This window comes from Chamaea fasciata, unplaced genomic scaffold, assembly GCF_029207755.1.
Source record: "Chamaea fasciata isolate MVZ Bird 193981 ecotype frontalis unplaced genomic scaffold, bChaFas1.0.hap1 SCAF_30, whole genome shotgun sequence".
NCBI lineage: Eukaryota > Metazoa > Chordata > Aves > Passeriformes > Sylviidae > Chamaea > Chamaea fasciata.
In genome coordinates, this window is record NW_027094115.1 from 1803277 (window position 1) to 1823460 (window position 20184).

The 20184-nt window shown below is 54.1% G+C and overlaps 1 protein-coding gene across 1 annotated transcript; it reads left to right on the top strand.

Annotated features, from left to right (window-relative positions):
* Positions 1-2777: 2777 nt before the first annotated feature.
* SFRP1 (secreted frizzled related protein 1) lies at positions 2778-16260 on the top strand. The gene is made up of 3 exons (XM_066206329.1): positions 2778-3443; positions 8500-8577; positions 14129-16260. Exons 1-3 carry the CDS (start codon positions 2909-2911, stop codon positions 14449-14451), a joined length of 936 nt encoding a protein of 311 aa, XP_066062426.1. The 5' UTR covers positions 2778-2908; the 3' UTR covers positions 14452-16260.
* The last annotated feature ends 3924 nt before the right edge of the window (positions 16261-20184 follow it).

The window sequence follows — 20184 nt, forward strand, 5'->3', positions numbered from 1 at the left end:
GACCGGGCCCCTGCAGCTGCAAAACGTCCCTGTGCAGATTCCCTTACCATGGGGTGAGCGAGTGTTCCTGGCTGCATCAGTGTTATTGGAGTCTTGGACCAATCTGCTGAGAAAACCAGAAAACAAACATGGCTAAACCGACATCCTCCTCAGACACTGACTCTGACAGGGGCTATCAGCTCTCGGTGGGCTGAGGGAGGTTCTAACCTAAAGCAGATATTCCCTGGGGGTGTCCAGCAGCTGTCCTGCTGCAGGGGTGGCATGGTGGGTTCTCCATGTAGGGACATGTTAGGTGGGCTGCCTCTGCAGGTGCATGCCATCTGCCCCCAGAGAGGTGGCATGGGCACCAAGGGACAGTGTGAGCCCTGGGACAGGGACTGTGGGGACCCATGGCCAGCTTGTCTCATCTCCCTCGTCTCTGCTGCCTCTGCTGGGGCTGAGACGGGACTAATGCACTGGTGGGAAACTGGAGAAGAAATGCCAGGGCAGGCAAGGCCGTGACTCCTCCATGCCCTCAAGTGCAGGAGTAAAACAATGAGCCCTGGGCAATAGCGCTTGTTGCATGGGAGTATTTGGAGGCTCCACTTTGCTGCTCATGCAGGAAAGCCAGTCATTTGGCAAAAATCAGCTCAGTTAGCAGGCTTTGTTCATAAAGAGCCAGGGCCTGAATGGACTCAGGGCTAATATATTCTATTATCCCGTGCCTGCCTGTTTCCCCAGTGCAGCACGCAGGGAAAGGCGCATTCCAGCACCAGGTGGCCAGGGCAGGGTGTGCCCAGTGTGGGTAGGGAGGATGGGACAGGCGGGAGAGCACTGCTGCCAGCAGCACGGGGACATGTCACCTGCCCCCTGCCCTGTCACCCACTGCAGGTGGACATGGAGCAGAGTGGGATGCCGAGCTGCAGATGAGGGCAGAGTGCCTGGTCCTGCAGGCTGCTGGGATGAACAATGGAGCCAGGAATAGGCATGGTTAATTGGACTGGGCTTTTTACAGGGCAGGAGAGGTCTTGGGACAGCCAGAATGGTGTGTGGTGCAAAGCGTCTCGTTATTCAATAAGAAAATGTTAGCCCCTGTGGGAAAGGCAGCAAAAAATGGCTATGACATTAGAGCCAAGGCAAAGATTTAAGAAGCAGTGGGCTACATAATTATGAAGGGACATGGCTGCACAGGCTTCACTCAGAAAAGTTCATGTGCAGTCTGGAAGAGGTCTGTTGGAAGAGAAGCCCTTCTTGGGCAGCTCCTTCTAGGAGGTTTTATATTGTGTATTAAGCAATTGGCCTAGACTAGAGCTGGCATTTTCATTCTTCCTTCTCCCTGGTTTCTTATACTTTTTAAATAAAAAATGGTTTGCCAGCAATTGTATTTGCTGGTCAATTGTGCTTCAGTTTACAATTTACTCTTGGATTCCCATTCAGGCGCTGTTGTCATGAATGTGGATATCAGCCACAGAAGAGAGAAGGGAGCCAGCAAAGACCTTCCCTGGGCCAAGTTCAGGAACTGTCCAGCCCATGCATGTGGTCAGATTAGCAGCCGAGTGGCTCTTTCAGGCTTCCAGGCTGCAGAGCCTCTTCCATTTACTTCTCAATGATGTGTAGTTCCTGTTTTAAGTAGTACAAGTTGTTTGAACCTTAGGCAGCAGCAGGAAGGGCATCTTTGGAAGTTTCCAGAGGAGAGAGCTCAGGAGAGGTTCCTGGGACAGGGACCTGTGGTCACACAGGGACAGAGCTGCTCAATGGCCAGATGTTGTGCACAGGGACTGAGCCCGCTTCTCCTGCCTGGCCTGCACCAAGGGGCACCGTGCTGTGCATCCCTGTGCTGGCACCTGGGCAGCCCAAGGGCCTCCTTCCTCCACTACCCAGCTCTGGCCTTGGAGGGCAGTGAGTCTTTGCAAGCCCAGAGGAGCACAGCAAGGTAAGGGTGGCAACAGGCTGGTTCCCTGGAGGAACAGGGAATGCTCCTCCGGCACATCTGGAACAGGGCACACAGATGCGACACCACTTTACAGAACAGACTCCCTTTCTCTCTCCCTTTTTTTCTTTTGTTTGATCTGTTGCTTTTTCTTTTTCTTTCTTTCAATATCATAGTTTCTCTTGGAATTTGTCAACTGGGAAATGAGTTCTGCACGGTCCAGTCCAGGTTCACAGAAACATCTGCAACCTTGGAACAGCCGTTCAGGAACGCCGGGACCTCCCAGAGCCCCCCGGCTTCAGAGACCGCGAACGGCTCCGGGGGATTCGGGCCGCCCCCCGGGGATGCAGCCGAGCGGTGCTGCGGGGCGAGCTCCCGCGCCCCGGCCCGGGGGGCCCTCTCGGTAGCCCCGAGCTCGCCTGGCCGCGCTCCGCCGGGCCGGGCCGGGCCGGGCCGGGCCGGGCCGGGCCGGGCCGGGCCGAGCCGAGCCGAGCCGAGCCGGGCCGGGCCGAGCCGGGCCGGGCCGAGCCGGGCCGAGCCGGGCCGAGCCGAGCCGGGCCGAGCCGAGCCGGGCCGAGCCGGGCCGGGCCGGGCCGGGCCGGGCCGGGCCGAGCCGAGCCGGACCGAGCCGAGCCGAGCCGAGGGGCCGTCGGGGCGGGGCGGGGCGGGATTGGCTCCTGCGGCCGCTGATTGACAGCGGCGGGCGAGCGCGCGGCGGGCGGCGCGGCGGTGATTGGCTGCCGTGGGCTCACAAACCCGCGGCGCGGCCGGAGCGCGGCCAGAGCGGGGCCGGGGCCGGGGCCCGGGCGGAGGGAGGGCGGGCGGCGTCCGGCGGGGCTCTGCGGGCGGCCGGCGAGGGGAGCGGGTAGGGGCGGCCGAGGGGCCGTCGGCGGGGTGCGAGGAGGGTCCCCGGGGGCGGCCGCCGGCAGCGGGCGCCCGGCGGGGAGCGGCGTGCGGTGCCGTCGGGGCCACCGGGGCCACCGTCGGCGGGTCGCGGTGATGGGCAGCGTGGGGGGGCCCGGTGGGGCCGCCCTGCGGGCGCTGGTGTCGGTGGCCGCCGGGCTGCTGGCCTGCGGCGTGGCCAGCGAGTACGACTATGTCAGCTACCAGTCAGACCTGGGCCCTTACCCTGGCGGGCGCTTCTACGCCAAACCGCACCAGTGCGTGGCGATCCCTGCCGACCTGCGGCTTTGCCACAGCGTGGGCTACGACAAGATGGTGCTGCCCAACCTGCTGGACCACGAGACCATGGCCGAGGTGAAGCACCAGGCGAGCAGCTGGGTGCCACTGCTCAACAAGAATTGCCATGTGGGCACCCAGGTCTTCCTCTGCTCCCTCTTTGCCCCCGTGTGCCTGGACCGCCCGGTCTACCCCTGCCGCTGGCTCTGCGAGGCCGTGCGTGACTCCTGTGAGCCTGTCATGCAGTTCTTTGGCTTCTTCTGGCCAGAGATGCTCAAGTGTGACCAGTTTCCCCAGGATGACGTCTGCATTGCTATGACAGCTCCCAATGCCACCGAGGTCTCCAGGCCCAAAGGTAAGGCATAGCTAGTGCTGCAGCCTTGCTCCTGGCGCTCCTCTCTGAGCTGACAGGGCAGTGTTAGCCTAGGAGGGGCCACATGGGACTGAAGGGACTCTAGTTGCAGGAGGAGGCTCACCTGAACTCTTCTCGGCAGCCACCCTCCAGCCTCTGAGCATTCTCTGTGCCCTCCTGTCCCAAGGAAGGTGGATGCCCTGCTAGCTCCTCATCCCTGTCCTGGAGCCTTGGGACAGGCTGTTTGGGACATGGTGGGGTTGTGCCTGTTCTGATGCCTGCACAGGTACTGGGGCTGGGTTCCAGCCCTGATAGACCACGGTGTGACACTCTGTCCTCCAGTACTGCACTGCCCCGGTTCTGCTCCCGAGCCAGACTCCTGCAGGGTTGCTCTGGGCAGCAGGAGGATGTGTGGTCCACGGCAGAAAGTGCTGGCTGACTGGAGTCAATAGTGAGTGTAGTGCTGGCAGGATCCCCCGTGTCCAGTGTAGTCCTCGGGCAAGGGACTGGGCAGCTGGTGGCTGGGCATGCAGTGGAGATCCAGCCCTGCCCTCGGGTGGGCTGTGAGCTGGAGAGGGAGCAAGAAACCTGCCCGAAAACGACTAGGGAAACTGAGCGTGGTTTGTGTTTGTTTCCACTGTGTGTGGCACGTTTCTGTGGTGCCAGACTGGCCTGTCCAAGTTGCAGTGTGTCTGGCTTGTTGCTGCAAACTTGAAAATAAATAAATATCCTGGTGTCGCTTCGGCGTCCGCTATTGGAGCGCTGTGAAAGGCTGGCAGGAGGAATGTTTGTAGAAGGAGATGGCAGAGGGCTCTTAGACCAGCAGAGCCTCATTGAAAGGAATTGTCACTCCTGGTTCCACGGAGGCATAGTGCCAGCACTCGGGGACAGGTGAGGAGGGTGGCTGAGTGGTTTCCGTGGCTTCTGCGCTGTCCGAGCTCGTCTGCAGGGACGTCTGCCCTTTGCAGTTTTCTGTACAGACAAAGGCTGTCTGTGGCGGTCGACTGGCAGAAGTAACCCAGCCGATAGGGACTGTGCAATGTCTTCTTCCCCATCTTGAGAGAACTCATACTTCAGGGAGCCCTTCTGATACAGGGCAGGAGCAGAGTGCATCCTGCAGCAGAGGGGTGACAGCTGAGGTGTCTGTAGGAGCTGTGTGGGGGCATGCAGAGGGCAGTGCAGAGTGACTGTGGGATGGCGGGCACAGGGGGACGCCCAAGCTCAGTACCCAGAGGAGCTCTACAGGAGCCCGTGTCACGTCTCGGCAGTGATACCCAGAGGCAGGTAGAATGTGAAGCTTGTTCCAGTGCTGGGGAGGTCGGGGGTCTGATCTCTGGCTGACCTCATTGCCGGGGACCCAGCCTCTCCCCACAACGACAGCAGCACAGCCATTCTGGCTACCTTGTCATGGCTTGCCCTTCCTGATGTGACTGCTGGAGAAACCCTATTGTTTTCCAGGAATGCTGTAAATTAATATGTCTTATGTGAACCTGGACCCTTGGTCAAGATCGCAGCCATGTTCTGTGTTGCAGGTACAAAGGTTGCTTTTATTTCCCCAGGGAATTGCAGCCAAGCATGCTCCTGGGGCAGCTGGATTTGAGCTGCCTCTTCCAGGGTCTGAAAGAGAGTCTGAACTGTGTGCAGGTCATTCATTTTACAGATATTAATGAGCCAAGACCGGGGAACAGTCTTCTGAATGAGCAGCATCTGCCAGGTTTTCTGTTGAGTAGTTTAACGACTTTCTCTTCACCTTTCAGACCTGTCTTTAAGGCAGCACTGGGGTGGGACACTACTACTTTCTTGTGGTGCCTCAAACAGTTTGGAGTGAAAAAAACCAACTCCAAGTTAATTGCAACCACTGCTGTGATGTGAACCAGCACCGCAGGATCTCTTGCATGCCACAGAGGATCTGTTAATGGCCCATAAGGCACCCATTGCTTCAGCTCTGGTACTTCCACCTCCTGCAGATGTGGAGTCATCGTAGGTGACCTGCAGCTCGGTCCTTGTCTGTGTGCTGGCTGGATACTTTCGTCTGCCTGGGTTCTGCTGTGTGCACCCTGTCCATGGTTTGTCTGTGTTTTCTGTCAGCACCAGCTCCTGGAGCCCCTTTGCTCTTGGGCACAGGAGTGTTTCCTGTTGATTCAAAGAGGGTCAGAACCAAGCTGTGTCCCCCCTTTTCTCTTGGTACTAATAAGAACAAACCCTTTCAGTATTTTCCCCCATTAACACCTTGAAATTGGAATTTGTTTCTGCCTCTCAAAGAGCTGACCTGCTGAATTCCTTTCTCCTTAAGCACAGGCAGTAAAGCCTGCAGGCGCACAGGATGCATCAGGGGAGTTGCAGATTAATACAGCATTACACATTCCTTCTCTTGCCCCTGGAGTAAGCTGGCTCTGCAGCCAGGCATTGGAAAATGGTCAGCAGGGAACAAGCGAGCTGGAGGCAGGCTGAGATGGTGCTTGGAGCCGAGCCGTCAGCTGCAGCAGATGGGCCCCAGCCAAACCTGCAGTGGGCCCCGAGGGTGGACTGGAGATGTCTGCTGTAATGCCTCAGGAGGGGTGGGAGGGCTTGCAGTCTGGGGTTAGCTGTGGCTCCCCAGAACAGCGATTTTCCTGGGGCACAGAGCTGTGCAGGAGCTGGCTGGGCCCCCAGCATTTGTGTTCCTGTCTGTAGTGTGATGTGGTGACCCAGAGCAGAGGTCAATTGTTCTTCCCATTGACAGGGGACAGTGCCTCCTGCAGTCCTGTTGTGCTGTGAAAGGGCTGCAGGAGGCAGGACTGGAGGATGGGTTGATTTAGATTGGATATAAGGAGGAAATTTTTTGCAGTGAGGGTTGTAAAACACTGGCACAGATTACCTAGAAATGTGGTGGATGCCCCGTCCTTGGAAACATTTGTGGTCAGGTTTGATGGGACTCTGAGCAACCTGCTCAAGTTAGGGCAGTGGGATGGTGCATAGGGGAAGCTGCTGCCTGTGGAAGGGGCTACCCAGGGGCTCCCAGGTCCAGCCCACAGGATGGCTGTTGGCTCTGGGCCCTGGCACAGCAAGGCAGGGGTCTCTGCCACCTTGGGTGTGTTACAGCCAGTTCAGGGGCTGCTGGAGCATAGCTAGAACAAAGCCTGTATTTGCACCAGGAAACAATGAGTCTTAGTTTCCATTTTTGTTTCTTTTTTTTTTTTTTTCTATTTTAATTGGTTGCCTGGAAAGCTCATAGAGTGGATTCGGCGGTAGCTTTCATGTTTGTCTGGCTGGTGTAGGCTTGGCCAGCCTCCTCGTGTGCACTTTGGCTGCTGAGGCAGATTGTGGTACTTGGCATGGCAGGTACCACCCGCTTGCTCCTGACGGTGGTCCCCAGCACAGTGATGAGCTCCTGGCTCTGCAGCAGATGGAGGGCTGGGCCTGTGTCACCTTCCTGTGAGCTCCCTCTCTCCCTTGTCATGAGCTCATTAAATGTGCTGCCTGGAAAGAGGTATTTTGACTGCTGATTTTAAAAATAAAGTGTAAGGGATGTCATCATATCTCCGAAGGCTGACTTCCGCCCGTGTCACTCTGAGTGAGATGGTGATAGTGGCAGTTGCATGTTAGGATTCAGGAAGAAGCGGTTACCCAGGTGATGGACAGCTCTCAAAGGTACAGAGAGTGTGGGACTGTGGAGGTGGATGTTGGTGCTGCGAAGGCTGACTTGTGACTTGCACAAAGGAGCGAGCGGAAGGCCAGTTGCTCTGTGTGTGTGGTTAATAAAGTCACGGTGCGTGTCCCCAGGAATTAGCATTTAGCACAGAAGAGGTTTGGGGGTGGCAGCAGGGAATGAACAAGCCACAGGAAACAAATGTCTGGCCCTAATCCCTGTGGGACATCTGTGGCTGAGGAGACATGACATTATGGTCATGGCTGTGCCTCCTTTGCCAGCCATGCTGGCTCTGCCCCCCTCTTTCTGCGTCACACCTCTGCTCTTTTGGTCCAGCAATGCTGTGGGTTTGCTGGCCTGGCTGAGGGCTGAAAGGCCATGAGTGCTCTGTTTACGTGCAGGGACTGGCAGATGTTTTGCTGCAGTGTTGTCCCTGAGAATAACTCCCTTGTGTGGGAAGAGCCCTCCGTCTTGCTGGACCAGGAACAAGCAGCATCTCCCAGCTCAATAAATTCATCTGCCAGTAGCTCAAGTCTACGTCTCTGCTGCTGGGTGGTCTGCTCCAGCTGCAGATGAGAACCTGAAAACAGATTCTTACTCTCTGGGTGAAGTGAGCTTTCCTCCCCGGACAGATCCCAGTGAAATCCCCTGGGCTGGCATTTCCCAAGAGGCAGATGATGTCGGCCACTGCCAGCGACTGACAAGCAGAGATGGCTCTGCTCTGCTGGAGCCAAGAGGCTGCCCTGGGCTCAAAACAAGAGGGGATGACCGCTCTTGGTGGTGGCAGCATCCACAAGAGCTTTGCTGGTCCATCCCCAACCAAGGCTGCTCTGGGACAGGGCAGGAGGGAGGGTGGCGAGGGGCTTCCTGAGCACTGCCTGGGCAGTCTGTGGGATGGTCCCCAGCACTGAGGGGAGCACTGTACTGAACTGGGCTGTCCCAGTCCTGAACCCCCTTCCCTGGCACCAGGGTGGCACCTTGGCACTTGAGCCATCTCTGGGCAGAATCCTCCTGCTGGGCTGGGGTTCGGGCATTGTGTGCCTGCCTTGGCATGCCACGGGGAGGGAATGTCAGCAGGCTATGGGCCATGCCCCTTGGCAAGTGGCTCCCCTCAGCTGAGTGCCTGGCCCTGAAAACGCCTGTCTTTGCCAGTGCTGTCCTTTTGCTCTTAGCAGCCGCCTGTGCCTGCCCTTGGGGCCACTGACAGCATTGGAGTGGGGCTGGCAGAGGGCTGCCTATGGCCAGTGCTGCCTGTGTGCTGGTGGATGGTTCCTTACACCCAGTAGGGTGTTGTCACACATGAATGGGAGCTCGGAGCCCATGGCAGGGTGCGTGGGCATGGATCCCCCTTGAGGGTGACGGTCTGACAGCATGGGTGCTACTTGTGCCGGCTTCTTGCCACCTCTCAACTCTCTTCATTTCTCTTGTCAGGAACGACTGTGTGTCCCCCTTGTGACAACGAGATGAAGTCAGAGGCCATTGTGGAGCACCTGTGTGCCAGCGAATTTGGTAAGAAGGAGCACTCTAGGCACAGAGAGGCTTCCCAGTTGGTCATGGGGCAGCATGACTCCTGTGTGAGGTAGATTGGGACTGCCACCTTTCCCTGCCCACGGTGGTGCTGGTGTGTCCTGCGATGTGTCCCCAAGGCCAGGCACGTGTGCCTCTAGATGTCAGTGTGGGTATGTGGAGGTGGGCGTTCTCAAAAAATGCAAAGCTACTTGAAAACTTTGTCCTAAATGAGTGAGTGAGTCAGTCAATCAGGGGTAAACTGAACTTCATTAAAAAAAATAGATTATCACAAGGAAATACATTAGCTTTCTCAGATCAAACCCAGAATTAACTGATTTTGACATCCTTGCTGTATGTAACTTTGTGTATATAACTTTCCCGGAAGATTATTAAAGGCATATTGAACAAGGTGTGCATTCCTGGGGGATTAGCACTTGAATGTGCCCTGTACTGGAGCGTGCTTATGCAAACCCAAACCTGCTCTGCATGCTGGTGTGTTACCCTTTCTGCTGGAAATGAATTCTCAACTCTCCTGCAGATTTGGTATGCCAGAAGTCCTAAATTCAGTGCAGGCTTTTTCTAATAGAGAAAAGCATCAACAGAAACACCCGTGGAACAGTTTCCCAGGAATGTACATACCTCTGGCTTGGCTGGGGAATGGAGGCAGACTTTCAGTGAGTGGGGAGTGGGAGGTGCTGAGTGCTCAGAGCTCTGTTCTGAGCAGGCCATGGGAGCTGGATCAGAGCTGCCCCTGCCTCACTGCACACACAGGAAGAGGCTGGGCAGGGAGAAGCAGCCTCTGGGATCAGCACACCTGGTTTGGGTAGGAGCTCGCTGCCTGGCCTTGTGGTACTGCCCCAGTCCGGGGGTTGGGGGACCAGAGGAGGAGTGAGGGGCACTGGCCAGTGACAGCAGTGGATCCGGTGCTGGTGGGTCACTGCAGTGCCTGTCCCCTTGCCAGACGTGTGCACGGGGTGAGCTGAGGTGATGTTCTGCTGATAAGGGAAATATGAACTTAACCGCATGCTTGTCATCAACTTCTGCTACTAAATATCCTCCCGTGCTCTGGGACAGTTAGACCGGGGGGAGCAGAGGCCAGAATTCCCTGCCTCAGCAGAGTGGCTTGGGACAGTGACTTGCTCACAGTGTAAGTTGTTATTGGGGAAGACAGTGTCCAAAGGATGGAATTATTTCCTGGCAGATGTGGCCTGTCTGCAGCCAGCTGGGGAGCAGGAGCACGGGATAGAATGCAGTGCAGGTCCTACCTGTGCCCTGTGAGGAGAGGCAGCGTAGGGGTGAGAAGGACATCTCAGTGGAGAGAGTGGCTAGTGGAGGAGGCATTGGCTTCAGGAAGTTTTCCCAAAGCACAGTGCCCTTGGATCTTTGTTTAGTCTTGGGGGGTTACTGTCATGGGGTGATTTCTCAAGGAAAGTTGTTTATCTGGCACTATTATAAACTCCCAAACCTTCAGACTGAGGTTTCTCATGCACGTCCACCAAGGTAAACACTGGCAGCTGACAGGTTACAGATCCTCATCAAAGCCAGACATGTACAATAAATGTTTAAACTAACATGTGCTGCACGGGGCAGCTGTTGGTAGGTCTTGCACTGATTCCCTCTGTGTCCTTACTGCAGGTTTCTCTGACATCCCAGCAGCTTCTTACACAAAAGAGGTGAGGAGCACTTTGCCCACCACAGATGCATGGCTGTGCCAGTGTAGGAAGTGACTGTGTGGCAGCCCTGGTGTCAGTCTAGAGCACAATGCAGGAAGAGAGCTGCAGTGAGCTGTGAAAGACAAGGCAGGGGAGGATCTTGGACAAGATGCTGGGGGTCAGAGGGGTGCCAGGGGACGGCCAGCCTCGTGGTCCAGCCAAACTCTGCGTTTGCCTTTGAGCAAGGATGAATGTGGACTCTAGGGTGCTGCTATGAGGCAGCTTGGCCGCTCCTCTGAGAGTAAGGCAGCTTTGGGGTGGGGGTCACTGAGGGGTGCCAGAAACCTGGCCTGAGCACAGAGCAGCAGAGGGGCTGGATCAGGTGTGTGGGGTAACTGCAGTGTAGATTTTAGTCACACACATTGCTGGTGTGCTGAGGCAGCAATGGATGCAAGAGGAAGCAAGAGGTTGGCCTCCAGTGTCCCCACAGCCGCCTCCCCCAGCTGCCCTGGGCTGCAGCCAGCACTTGTTTCTTACTGCAGGAGTTCATTCCACGCTCTGTTTCTCTTAGTGATTTTATTTATTGTTTCTGCCCTTTCTCTGGGGTCTGAGGGGATCCTGCTGAACGGGCTCTGTGGCGCTGGGGACTGCAGAACAATCAATACATGCTGTTTATTTTTTCTCTGTGACTGACAGGTCCTTGCCTGCAGCCTTCTCCTGTTACAGCCCTAATGTGTCTTCTGGCAGGTTTCTTCCTTCTCAGTCATTTCTAAAGGAAGGAAAAACGAGGCTGTAGCAACAGCGGAGCTTTCCCTTCTCTCATGTTCCTTTCCTGCACATGAGGTGCTGGAGTGGGGCCCCTGCCCGTGCAGCAGAGACAGCACCCTAGTCCTCGGCTGTTCTGTGCTGAAAAAGAGGGGTGGAACAGGAGTAGTGCGTGGTTGAACAGAGCACAGGGGGTCCTGTTCTCAGCTGGTGACTATCCTGGTACGTGCAGTCCTTGGAGAAGGTTGTGCTGGAACGTGTCCCATGAAGGTAAATGGTAAGAAGGACTTGTGGGTGGCAAGTTGATCCTGCATCCCTCTTGGGCAACTGTGACATGCAGCGTGGCAGGGACCAGTGCCACAGCTGATGCTGAAGCTGCCTGTGGTCACAATGCAGCTGCTGGACTGGAAAAGTGGCACATGCTCCTGCTGTGGATAACTCTCCTGGGATCAGCTCCTGCCTGGCAGCCGCAGTTGAAGATTGTCTGTCTGAGCAAGCGTGTCCTGGGATCTCAGGGGTGATTCTGGCCCTTCTCCGACTTGGTGCTGGGACAGATTTGGTGCGGCATGGGGGGAGTGGAAAGGCCAAGGTTGCCAGTGAGGAAGCTGTTTGCTTTGGCAGCTCAGCTGGGTCCTGGAGCCAAGACTCCAAGCGTCCCGCTCGAGCCTTTTGCCTGCTGCGGCGGCGTTCCCAGGGCTGGGGAGATGCCAGGCGAGCACCACGGCCCCCCTGCCAAATGCCGTGTTCTAGGAAAGCCCGAAGCTGGAGGCTGCCTCCCACGGTGTGGTGGTGAGCTCTCAGAGCGGGATGTGCACTGGAATGAATGGACCCTCTGGCCCCACTTTTCTGGTGTTTGTGGGACGTGCCAAGGCTGTGTGTCTGGCCTGCTGCTGTGGAACACAGCTTTCATACCTGGGCATCTCACCTGGAATGCGGGTTGGAATTTAGGGAATGTGGCCCAATTAAGTGAACGGGGGGAATTTGGGGAGCCAGGTCACTGCAGAGGTATGAGGGCTGAACAGAGATCATCGTGCTTGTGTGACAGCTCAGCCTGCAGCACCAAAGGCAGATGAAGCTTGGTGGTCCCTGAGCCAGGCTGTGTTTACCTGGGCAGCACCGCAGGCTCTTGCTGGTTACAAGGACATTGCTGCTGGGAAGAACAGAGCCTCACACAAACTATTTGCACCCCTGGTCAGCCTCCTCCTTCATCCCCCTTAGCATCATCCCATCTTGGCTCTCTGTGCTGCTCTGCACGAGCAAGGTTTGGATGAGGTTTTGATTTACATCTGGATGTTTGGTTCCCCTGGGCAGCTTCCATGAACCTGCATCGCTGGCTCACAAACTGCTGCGTGCAGGGAAGGGAGCAGCTGCGAGCTCCCACAGCACAGGATTACCAGGCCTTCTTTGTCTTCCATGGCATGTGATACTTGGAGGAGATCAGCACCTCCACTAGCTGGCAGATCTTTTTCTTCCTCTAGCAAAAAGGATCAAACTTTTTGGTGGTCTCAGCAAAGCAGTTTGCAAACAAGCCATTTTGCAAAAGTCTCTTACTGTGCTGTTGTAATGGTGGCTTAGCATCCCTCTTGCCCTGGCCTCCTCTATGTTTAGTGCAAGGGCTCCAGTCAGCCTGAATAAAGGAAGTGAGGCTGACACTGAGGGCCATTGCTGCTCAGTTGATGTCATAGAGCTTAGAGCTGCTTGAAAACTATATACTTCATTTTCCAGATTTGTTGCAAACTCATCTGGTTCAGCATTTTAGCTCCTTAAAACTGGAGTCTCTTTAGCTCCTGAATTTGGAAAGCAGGTGGAATGAAAATTTCACTTAGGTTTCCAGTCCTAGATTGCTTTCTTATACAACAGCAGTGTAACATGACAAGGCTCTTGGCAAACCTAGGGGATGTTTTTGGCACAGGGGCAGACAAACACCATTGCTCCTGTTGCCAGAGTAGTGGCTGGGAGCACGAGGGTGATACCGTCTCTGCTGCCAGCTCGGAATTGTCATCGTGCTGTCCTGCTGCCATCTGTGTCTGGAACGGTGAGCAGTGCTGCTGTCCAGGGAGCAACACGTGTTCTCTGCTGCATGTGCCAGCAGAGCAGGACTTCGAGGAATCGTGCTGTGGGGACCCATCTCCCTGCCAGAGCCAGAGATTCTTGTGGACTGCCTGCAACCAACCTGAGACTCTAATGAGAAGGGACAGCAGCCAACAAGTCACCTCTCTGAGCACTAGTTATCTGCAGCTCTGAAGTAAACTCCTAAATGATGAAAATATGTTAGCAATTTTTGGCCATATGTGCTTTTCCCCAAAAATGAGGCAGAGCCAAATGGCACAGAAATGATGTTTTAATGTACAACACATTTTCATCATTTTTCCCATGTATGCAAAATTCTTCTTCATGGTTATGGCAAAACCCCTTCTTTTTTTTTTTTTTTTTTTTTTTTGGGGGGGGGAGTATTGTGAATAACTCTAGAAAATGCTGAACCCAAAGAGGGGAGAGTATTTTCCATGGAAGTTGTATCAGACCAACTTCCCTTCTCCAGGGGAAGGTGCAGGCACTTGACTGTATGCTGGGGTCTCCACAGCTCTGATGCAGAGACATCCAGTCCTTGGAAACTTGTTTCACAGGCACCTGAGGGCTGGTGTGACTGCAAACAAATACTTGGGAAGCCAGATTGACCTTCTAAATGATCCTTTCAAGAGTCTCTCCATGCCTCTAGAGCAGGGAAGTCACCTAATTTACTCAGCTAACATTTGTGCTTGGCAGCTGAACAAGTCCCCTCTCAAATGGAAAGTGCTGGGTGCTTTGCTGCAGGAAGGGGAACAAAGATGTCAGTGTTCTACCTTGCTGCTCTCCTGGACATGGGGCAGCTCCACCTCAGGTGCGAGGGTATGAGTGTCATAGTGGGCCAAGTCACGGCCAGGGTGATGGCATGGAGCAGGAGCATTCAGGAGCAGAGTAGGGAGAAGGGGAATGCAGGGGAGGAGCAGGGCACTGTGTGTCTGTAGTGGGACAGGGCATTGCCACTGTCCTGAGGCCACAGCACTGCTGCCCCCTCAGCTCACTGAACAGAGGCTCTGTGCTGGTGAAGGTTGCTTAAAAGTTTTGTTTTTCCCTTCTCCCATCTTGTTTTGCAGCTCTTAAGATGACCATAAAGGAAGTGAAGAAGGAGAACGGGGACAAGATGATCATCCCACGGAAGAGGAAGGCACTGAAGCTGGGGCCCATCCGGAAGAAGAACCTGAAGAAGCTGGTGCTGTTCCTAAAAAATGGGGCAGACTGTCCCTGCCATCAGCTGGACAACCTCGGCCACTACTTCCTCATCATGGGCCGCCAGGTGAAGACCCAGTACCTGTTGACAGCCATCTACAAGTGGGACAAGAAGAACAAAGAGTTCAAGAAGTTCATGAAGAAGATGAAATCACCCGACTGCCCAACGTTTCCATCCGTTTTCAAGTGATGCGGTGGGTGGCGGGAGAGCCGCTCTCTGGACCTGTGCAGTCGGCTGCGGCGGCTCGGTCTCGCTACTCTGCAGCAGGGATGCTGGAGCCAAGCCCTCCTGCTCCTCCACCCTGCTCCTCAGAGCTCCCTCACTGATCTCAGCCCTCCCACGTCCCCGCTGCCGGCGTCGGCCTGATCGCCTGGGCGCGCGATGCGTGTGCACCCAACAGGCGCTGAGGGCACACACGATTTATGCCTGCATTGTCTAGAGACCTGTTCTTGTACAGATATGTACAACCATTGCAATAGCAGCTGTCAGGTAAAGAGGGCAAGCAGAGGGGTGTGAGGTGATGTTAAGAGCTTGCATGCTTGCAGAAAGGATCCTTGTGACCATGTCACTCCTGTCTTCATGGCTGCAGGATTGCCCTGAATTCCTGTATGAACTGGGGCTGGCTGATTAGACAGAGATCCCGTCTTCATGATCAAAGTTAATAAATGAGTAGTGGGGAACCCGTTACAACCTCTGATAAGAATTCCTAATAGCTAATTGCCCTCACTGTAAAAATATCCCATTATAGTCTTAACCTGCTTAGTTTAAGCCTTAACCCTGGTTCCTTGTGGTGCCTTGATGGGCTGGAGCCCTCTCTCACCAGCATCTCTTGCAGTGTCTCTCTGGGTGCCTGCCTCGGCATCTGCTGCGCCAGCTGAGCCCCTTTTGCCCAGTGCTGTGCTGCTCCCAGGTGACCTTTGGGTCTCCGCACTGTGCCCAGGTTGTTGTTGCACTGGTCGTGGGGACCAGGGGCAGAGAGGGCTCTCTGCCTACACCTGTGCCTTTGGCCTTGTTCAGGCCCCTGTCTGCAGCAGCGTCCAGCTGAGGTCCCCTGCCCTCGGCCTGGTGTGGCAGTTCCCATGGCCTGAGCTGCTGGTGCCCGCACCTGTCAGTCCGTTTTAAGCCCGTGCAAAGGTCCAGTTGCTGGCCTGCCCTGGGCTTTGGCTGGGGGGAGCTCATGGCCTGCTCCTCCAGCTTGTGTCCCTCCCTCACTGTACCAGTGATGTTTTTTAGTTCCTTTAGGCTGCTGGCAAAGTACCAGAGTGCAGAAGGCCGAGGACTTGTCCCTGTGGAGCGCTGCAGGGAATGTGTCGTCTCTTCTCTCCTTCTTTGCTGTGGGACCCATCAGTCTGGGGTTTTTCTGTTTGATCTATGACAACTTGGCTCTCTATCATTATGTCTCTTTTGCCCTAATCGAAATGTCATGTTTGTATGATTTCAAATAGTTTATGAAAGACAAAGAATATCTTACCCAAATGATTACATTTATCAACCGAGCTGAAATTCATTATTCTGTTAACTGCGCTAGTTCTCTTTTTCATAGACCCATGCCACTCCGTATTCATTATCCTTCCTCCTTCCGTTTAGTATGCTCATCCATCACCAATACTAAGAGAATGAATATCTGACATCTGAGATAATCCTGTTGTGTCACAGTTAAGTGGAATAACAAATCCTCACTTTTGAGGTTTGAGCCAAACCCTCTCAAAACTGATAAATTAATTATTCCTTAGCTTGGGAGTGGTGCTTATTCCCCACGTGGGGACAGAGCCACAGACTTGGTTGTAGAATTCCTTTAACAAGCCAAGTACTCTGAGGAATGATGTTTCACAGCTATCAGAGAGATGGATTTAGGATGTGAACTTTGTAGAGTCCCCCTAGGTTGTCTCAGACCACCATTTGTAGTAGTGTTGTTTCTTTATTGCAAAATTAATCATTGTAGATAATGTGCTTTATTAGTGAAGTAAAGAAATAAATAAACCATGGGCTTTAACATCACAGATTGATGAGGTGAAATGATGAAGAGGGCTGACAAATCCAGCTGTGTGGGGAATGGAGTCAGGACACGATGAGCGGAAAGTCTGGTTATCTGTGAGTGCCCACAGTGCCCCAAAAAGCCCCACTGGCACGGGGCAGGGACCCTCTGTCCCCGCTGCCTCGCCTTCCTGAGCGCAGCACAGCAGAGGGTCAGCTGCGGCAGAGAGAATGCTGCTGCTAAAATTGCCAAATTAATCCAATAAATGATTCCCCCAACCCCCCCTTTTTTAAAAAGAGACTGTTTTCTAACCGTTTTGGGGCTTTTGGGGCTGCTGCAGCATGACTGGCTGTGGGTGTGCTGGGGAGCCTGGCCTAGAGGCTGTCAATGGTCCCAGGGCATTGCAACAGGCTGTCCAGGGAAGTGGTGGAGTCATCTTCCCTGGAATGCTTCACGAAATGACTAGGTGTGGCATGTTGGTTTAGTTGACATGGTGGTGTTCAGCCAAGGGTTGAACTCAATGATCTTGGAGGTCTTTTCCAATCTTATTTGATTCCATGATTCTATGATTGCATGCTCACTGGCATGCAGCAGCTCTAGCAGGTTGCAGGGAGAGCAGGTGCCCTTCCTGAGAAGCTCCTGCTGCTTCAGCCAGCCCTGGCTGCAGCTCACTGGTAGTTTTGTTTTAAGTGATTTTTTACCCACCTGTTGGATGAGGAACTGCTGAGAACGTGCTGCAGCCCCAGCTGGGTCCTGAGTGCACGGGAAGGTTTCAGCGCTCGGGGTAAGCAACAAGTTCTTTCTGTAATGCATTTGGCCTGAGACATTGGCTGCAGCAGTGTTGTCACCACGAGACCAGGTAAGGTCAGTGCTGTGAGGCTGCTGCTTGGGGTCTCCTTTTCCCAGCTCAGAGCTGGTGCCTGGGACAGTTTGGGAGCTGACTTGGGGCAGTTCAGGGCCTGGGCTGAATCTGGCGCTGCTTTTCGGGTCCCTGCATTTCACCGTTGGTTCACCTGTGGTCATTCGACAAAGAGAGCACCAGATCAGTTTGAAGAGATGCAGGAAGCCAGGCCTTGTGTTTGCTGAAAATTTACAGAATCAATTCCTTTCCTGTCTTCTTGTAACTGGCAACTCCTTGAGTATTTTTTGGTCATGTAAAAAGTGAGACTTGCAGTCAAACTGCTGCATGTGGGTGCCTTTGCTGTCTTTAGTTTTCCTATACTGCTCTCCAACAACAAAAAAAAAAGGTCTATTAAAACCTGAAATGAGCTAAGTGTAAACTATGGAGAAAGTACCCAAGGTCCTGGATTGTGCTTGTGTGGAGTCGTGTGGAGCAAACAGATGTTTAGTGACATGAGAAAGCACAAAAGTCTCCTTAAATCAGGCACCATGTGTCGGTGTAGTGTTCCCAGAACAGAGATGGGGTTTTGTGCAGTTCACAGATCCTCTTTACATTTTAAAATGTCAGATGCTGATCGTTGTAATGAGTTCTGGTTTAAGTTACAAACGTGTGTATAAATGCTCAGTCTAAGACATACTTTGTGCTGGGAGACACCCTCAGTTTTACCCTGCTGAGGGCTGTGGGGTGTCTGTGGGACAGGGATGTGCCACCTCTGGGACACTCAGGCTTGCTGCAGCCTGGGCTTGTCTGAAGTATGAACCTTAAATCCTAAAATAAAATATCATCCTTTTGTGACTCGGTTTATCCTCCCAATAATGTTCATCTTCTTTGCTCCAGCATTCCTTTTGTTGAGTTACACCTGTCTGGCCTCCAGTTTGTAGTTCAGTTACAAACTAAATACAGTTTTCTTTCATGCTATACAAAAATTTATCTTCCATCCCTCAGTAAATTTTTTTTTACGTTGCTGGCAGTGTGTGTTCTGCTTTGACCGCTACGGGGAAATGTAAGGCTGAGCAGCTGGGGAGGATTTGTTCTGGAGAAGAGAGGATGCCCGCCTAGTGTGTCTGCTGTGGAGCTCTGTGAATGCTGTGCAGGATGCGTGGGTGATGCACCAGAGCTGTGCCAGACTGAAGCTGGCTCATCACAGGCAGCAGGTCTGGGGTCATCAGCCAAATATCTGCCATCTGGAGCGGGGTCCTGCTTTCGTCAGCTGTTCCATAAACAGGCAGCCCAGGTATGCAGGGAGTATAGCACAAATAACTGAAAAATAAGAGTAAAAATGGAAATAACAAGCTCCTTCCCTTTGCAGGCAGATGGAGCTGCCTTGACTGTGATCACTGCTCTGCGTGGTGCCGGGGGAAGCAGTGGACGGACCCCTGAGCTCCCTGTGGCTATGGATGGGCACAGCAGTGAGGGGTTGCTGGGTGAACGTGCAAGGTCTCAGCTGAAACGTTCTGTAAAGCCACAGTGAAACTCCTTCCCCTGCCCCAACACTAGAAATGTTGGAGAGAAAATGCTCCACTGTGTTTCAGAGGCTGCTCCTGTTTTCTCACTGCATCATGCCGGATGACCCTTAAAAAAGGACACACATACACACGTAATTAAAGCCACCCTCCACCCCAAGGCCAGAGCTGTGTTTGGAAACCACTGCTCCCTGGCGCAGAGGCTCTTTTTTCCATCCCAGCCAGGCTCCACATGCCGCAGTGGCACTGCCAAGGAGAAAGAGCTCCCTCAGACCTAGTGGGGAAAAACGTCTTCCAGTGTCTTTAGCAAGTGCTTTTAAAATCCCTGTTTTGCAAAGGAACAGACATTTTTTTATTACTGTTTCTTCCCCAGTAATCCCATCTGAGCCTCTGAGCGTGCAGCCTGTTGGATAACCTCTTCCTTTGGGCAGCCTGTAGGTGTCCAAGCATGCTTGAATGTCTTCCTTGGAAGGGGAGTGTGGCAAGCTGGCGGCTCCTCTGCTCTTGGGAGCTTCTCACTGCAGACAGACCCCCGTGCAGGGTCTAGGAGCTCTGCAGCACGTGGTTCCCAAAGCAAAGGCCCATCCTGGAGAGCCTCGAGGGAGGGAGTGCGGCTCAACCTGTCAGGGTGGCCGGCTGCGCCACGGTGGCCTCACAGCCTTGGAACAAATGAGGGCTTTGTTTCAAGGACTTCCCGTCAGAGCTGAAATCTCCTCTGGGCCAGCAGCCTGCCACGAGAATGTTGGCTGCAAGGCGGGAGCAGGGTCTGCTGCGCCCCTGACGTTGGCAGAGAGTCTGCCGGTGCCCGCCAGCACCAGGGGAGCCCTGGCTCTGTCTCCTCCCGGCACATCAGAGTGATGAGTCTGTCTCCACTTGCCAGTGTGAGGGCACGGGCACGCTGCAGCACAGCGGGCTCCTCTCACAGCCTGCCAAGATCCCAAGAGCCATGAGCAGTGGCCAAACTGTCCCTCTTTTCTGAAGACGTGTGCTAGGATGGGGAATTCACTGCTGCCTGAAACATTTTTCCTTTAGAGACAACCAGGAGATACTTGCCAAGCCATTCTGTGGAGAGGAGGAGGGAAGCCAGGACATGGCTGGAAGGAGCCGTACCTGATGCAGTCAGTCCAGCGTTCTTTGGGATCCGGCTCTCTGCTATTGTTCTGAGGTGTGGGAAACAGCTCCATGGGGCTGCTACCAAAACTATTCCTTTTCTTTAGCTCAGGCTGGGGCCTGTTGTGCTTTTGGCAACCTATGCTCTTGGCACTCCACTGCCTCAATCTGATTTTTCCAAACCCTTGAGTTACTGATGTAACTCAGGCGGAGAGGCTAATTTACTGGGAGGTATTGGATATTGGGTGGTATTGTATATGAATACATTAGGGCCCCAGGAGGATGGTAGAGTGTGAGCATCTCTGCTGTTGGAAGGAAATGAGGAGATACGGGCATTTGCCTTGGGCAGGCTGATGAGCATGTCTGCTGCCATGGTGCTCAGAACTGCATTAAACCCTGAAAATAACAAACTGCAGCTCCTTGAGACAAATGTGACATCTCTAGGTCGGTCATCCTCAAGTGGGGGCGAGCAC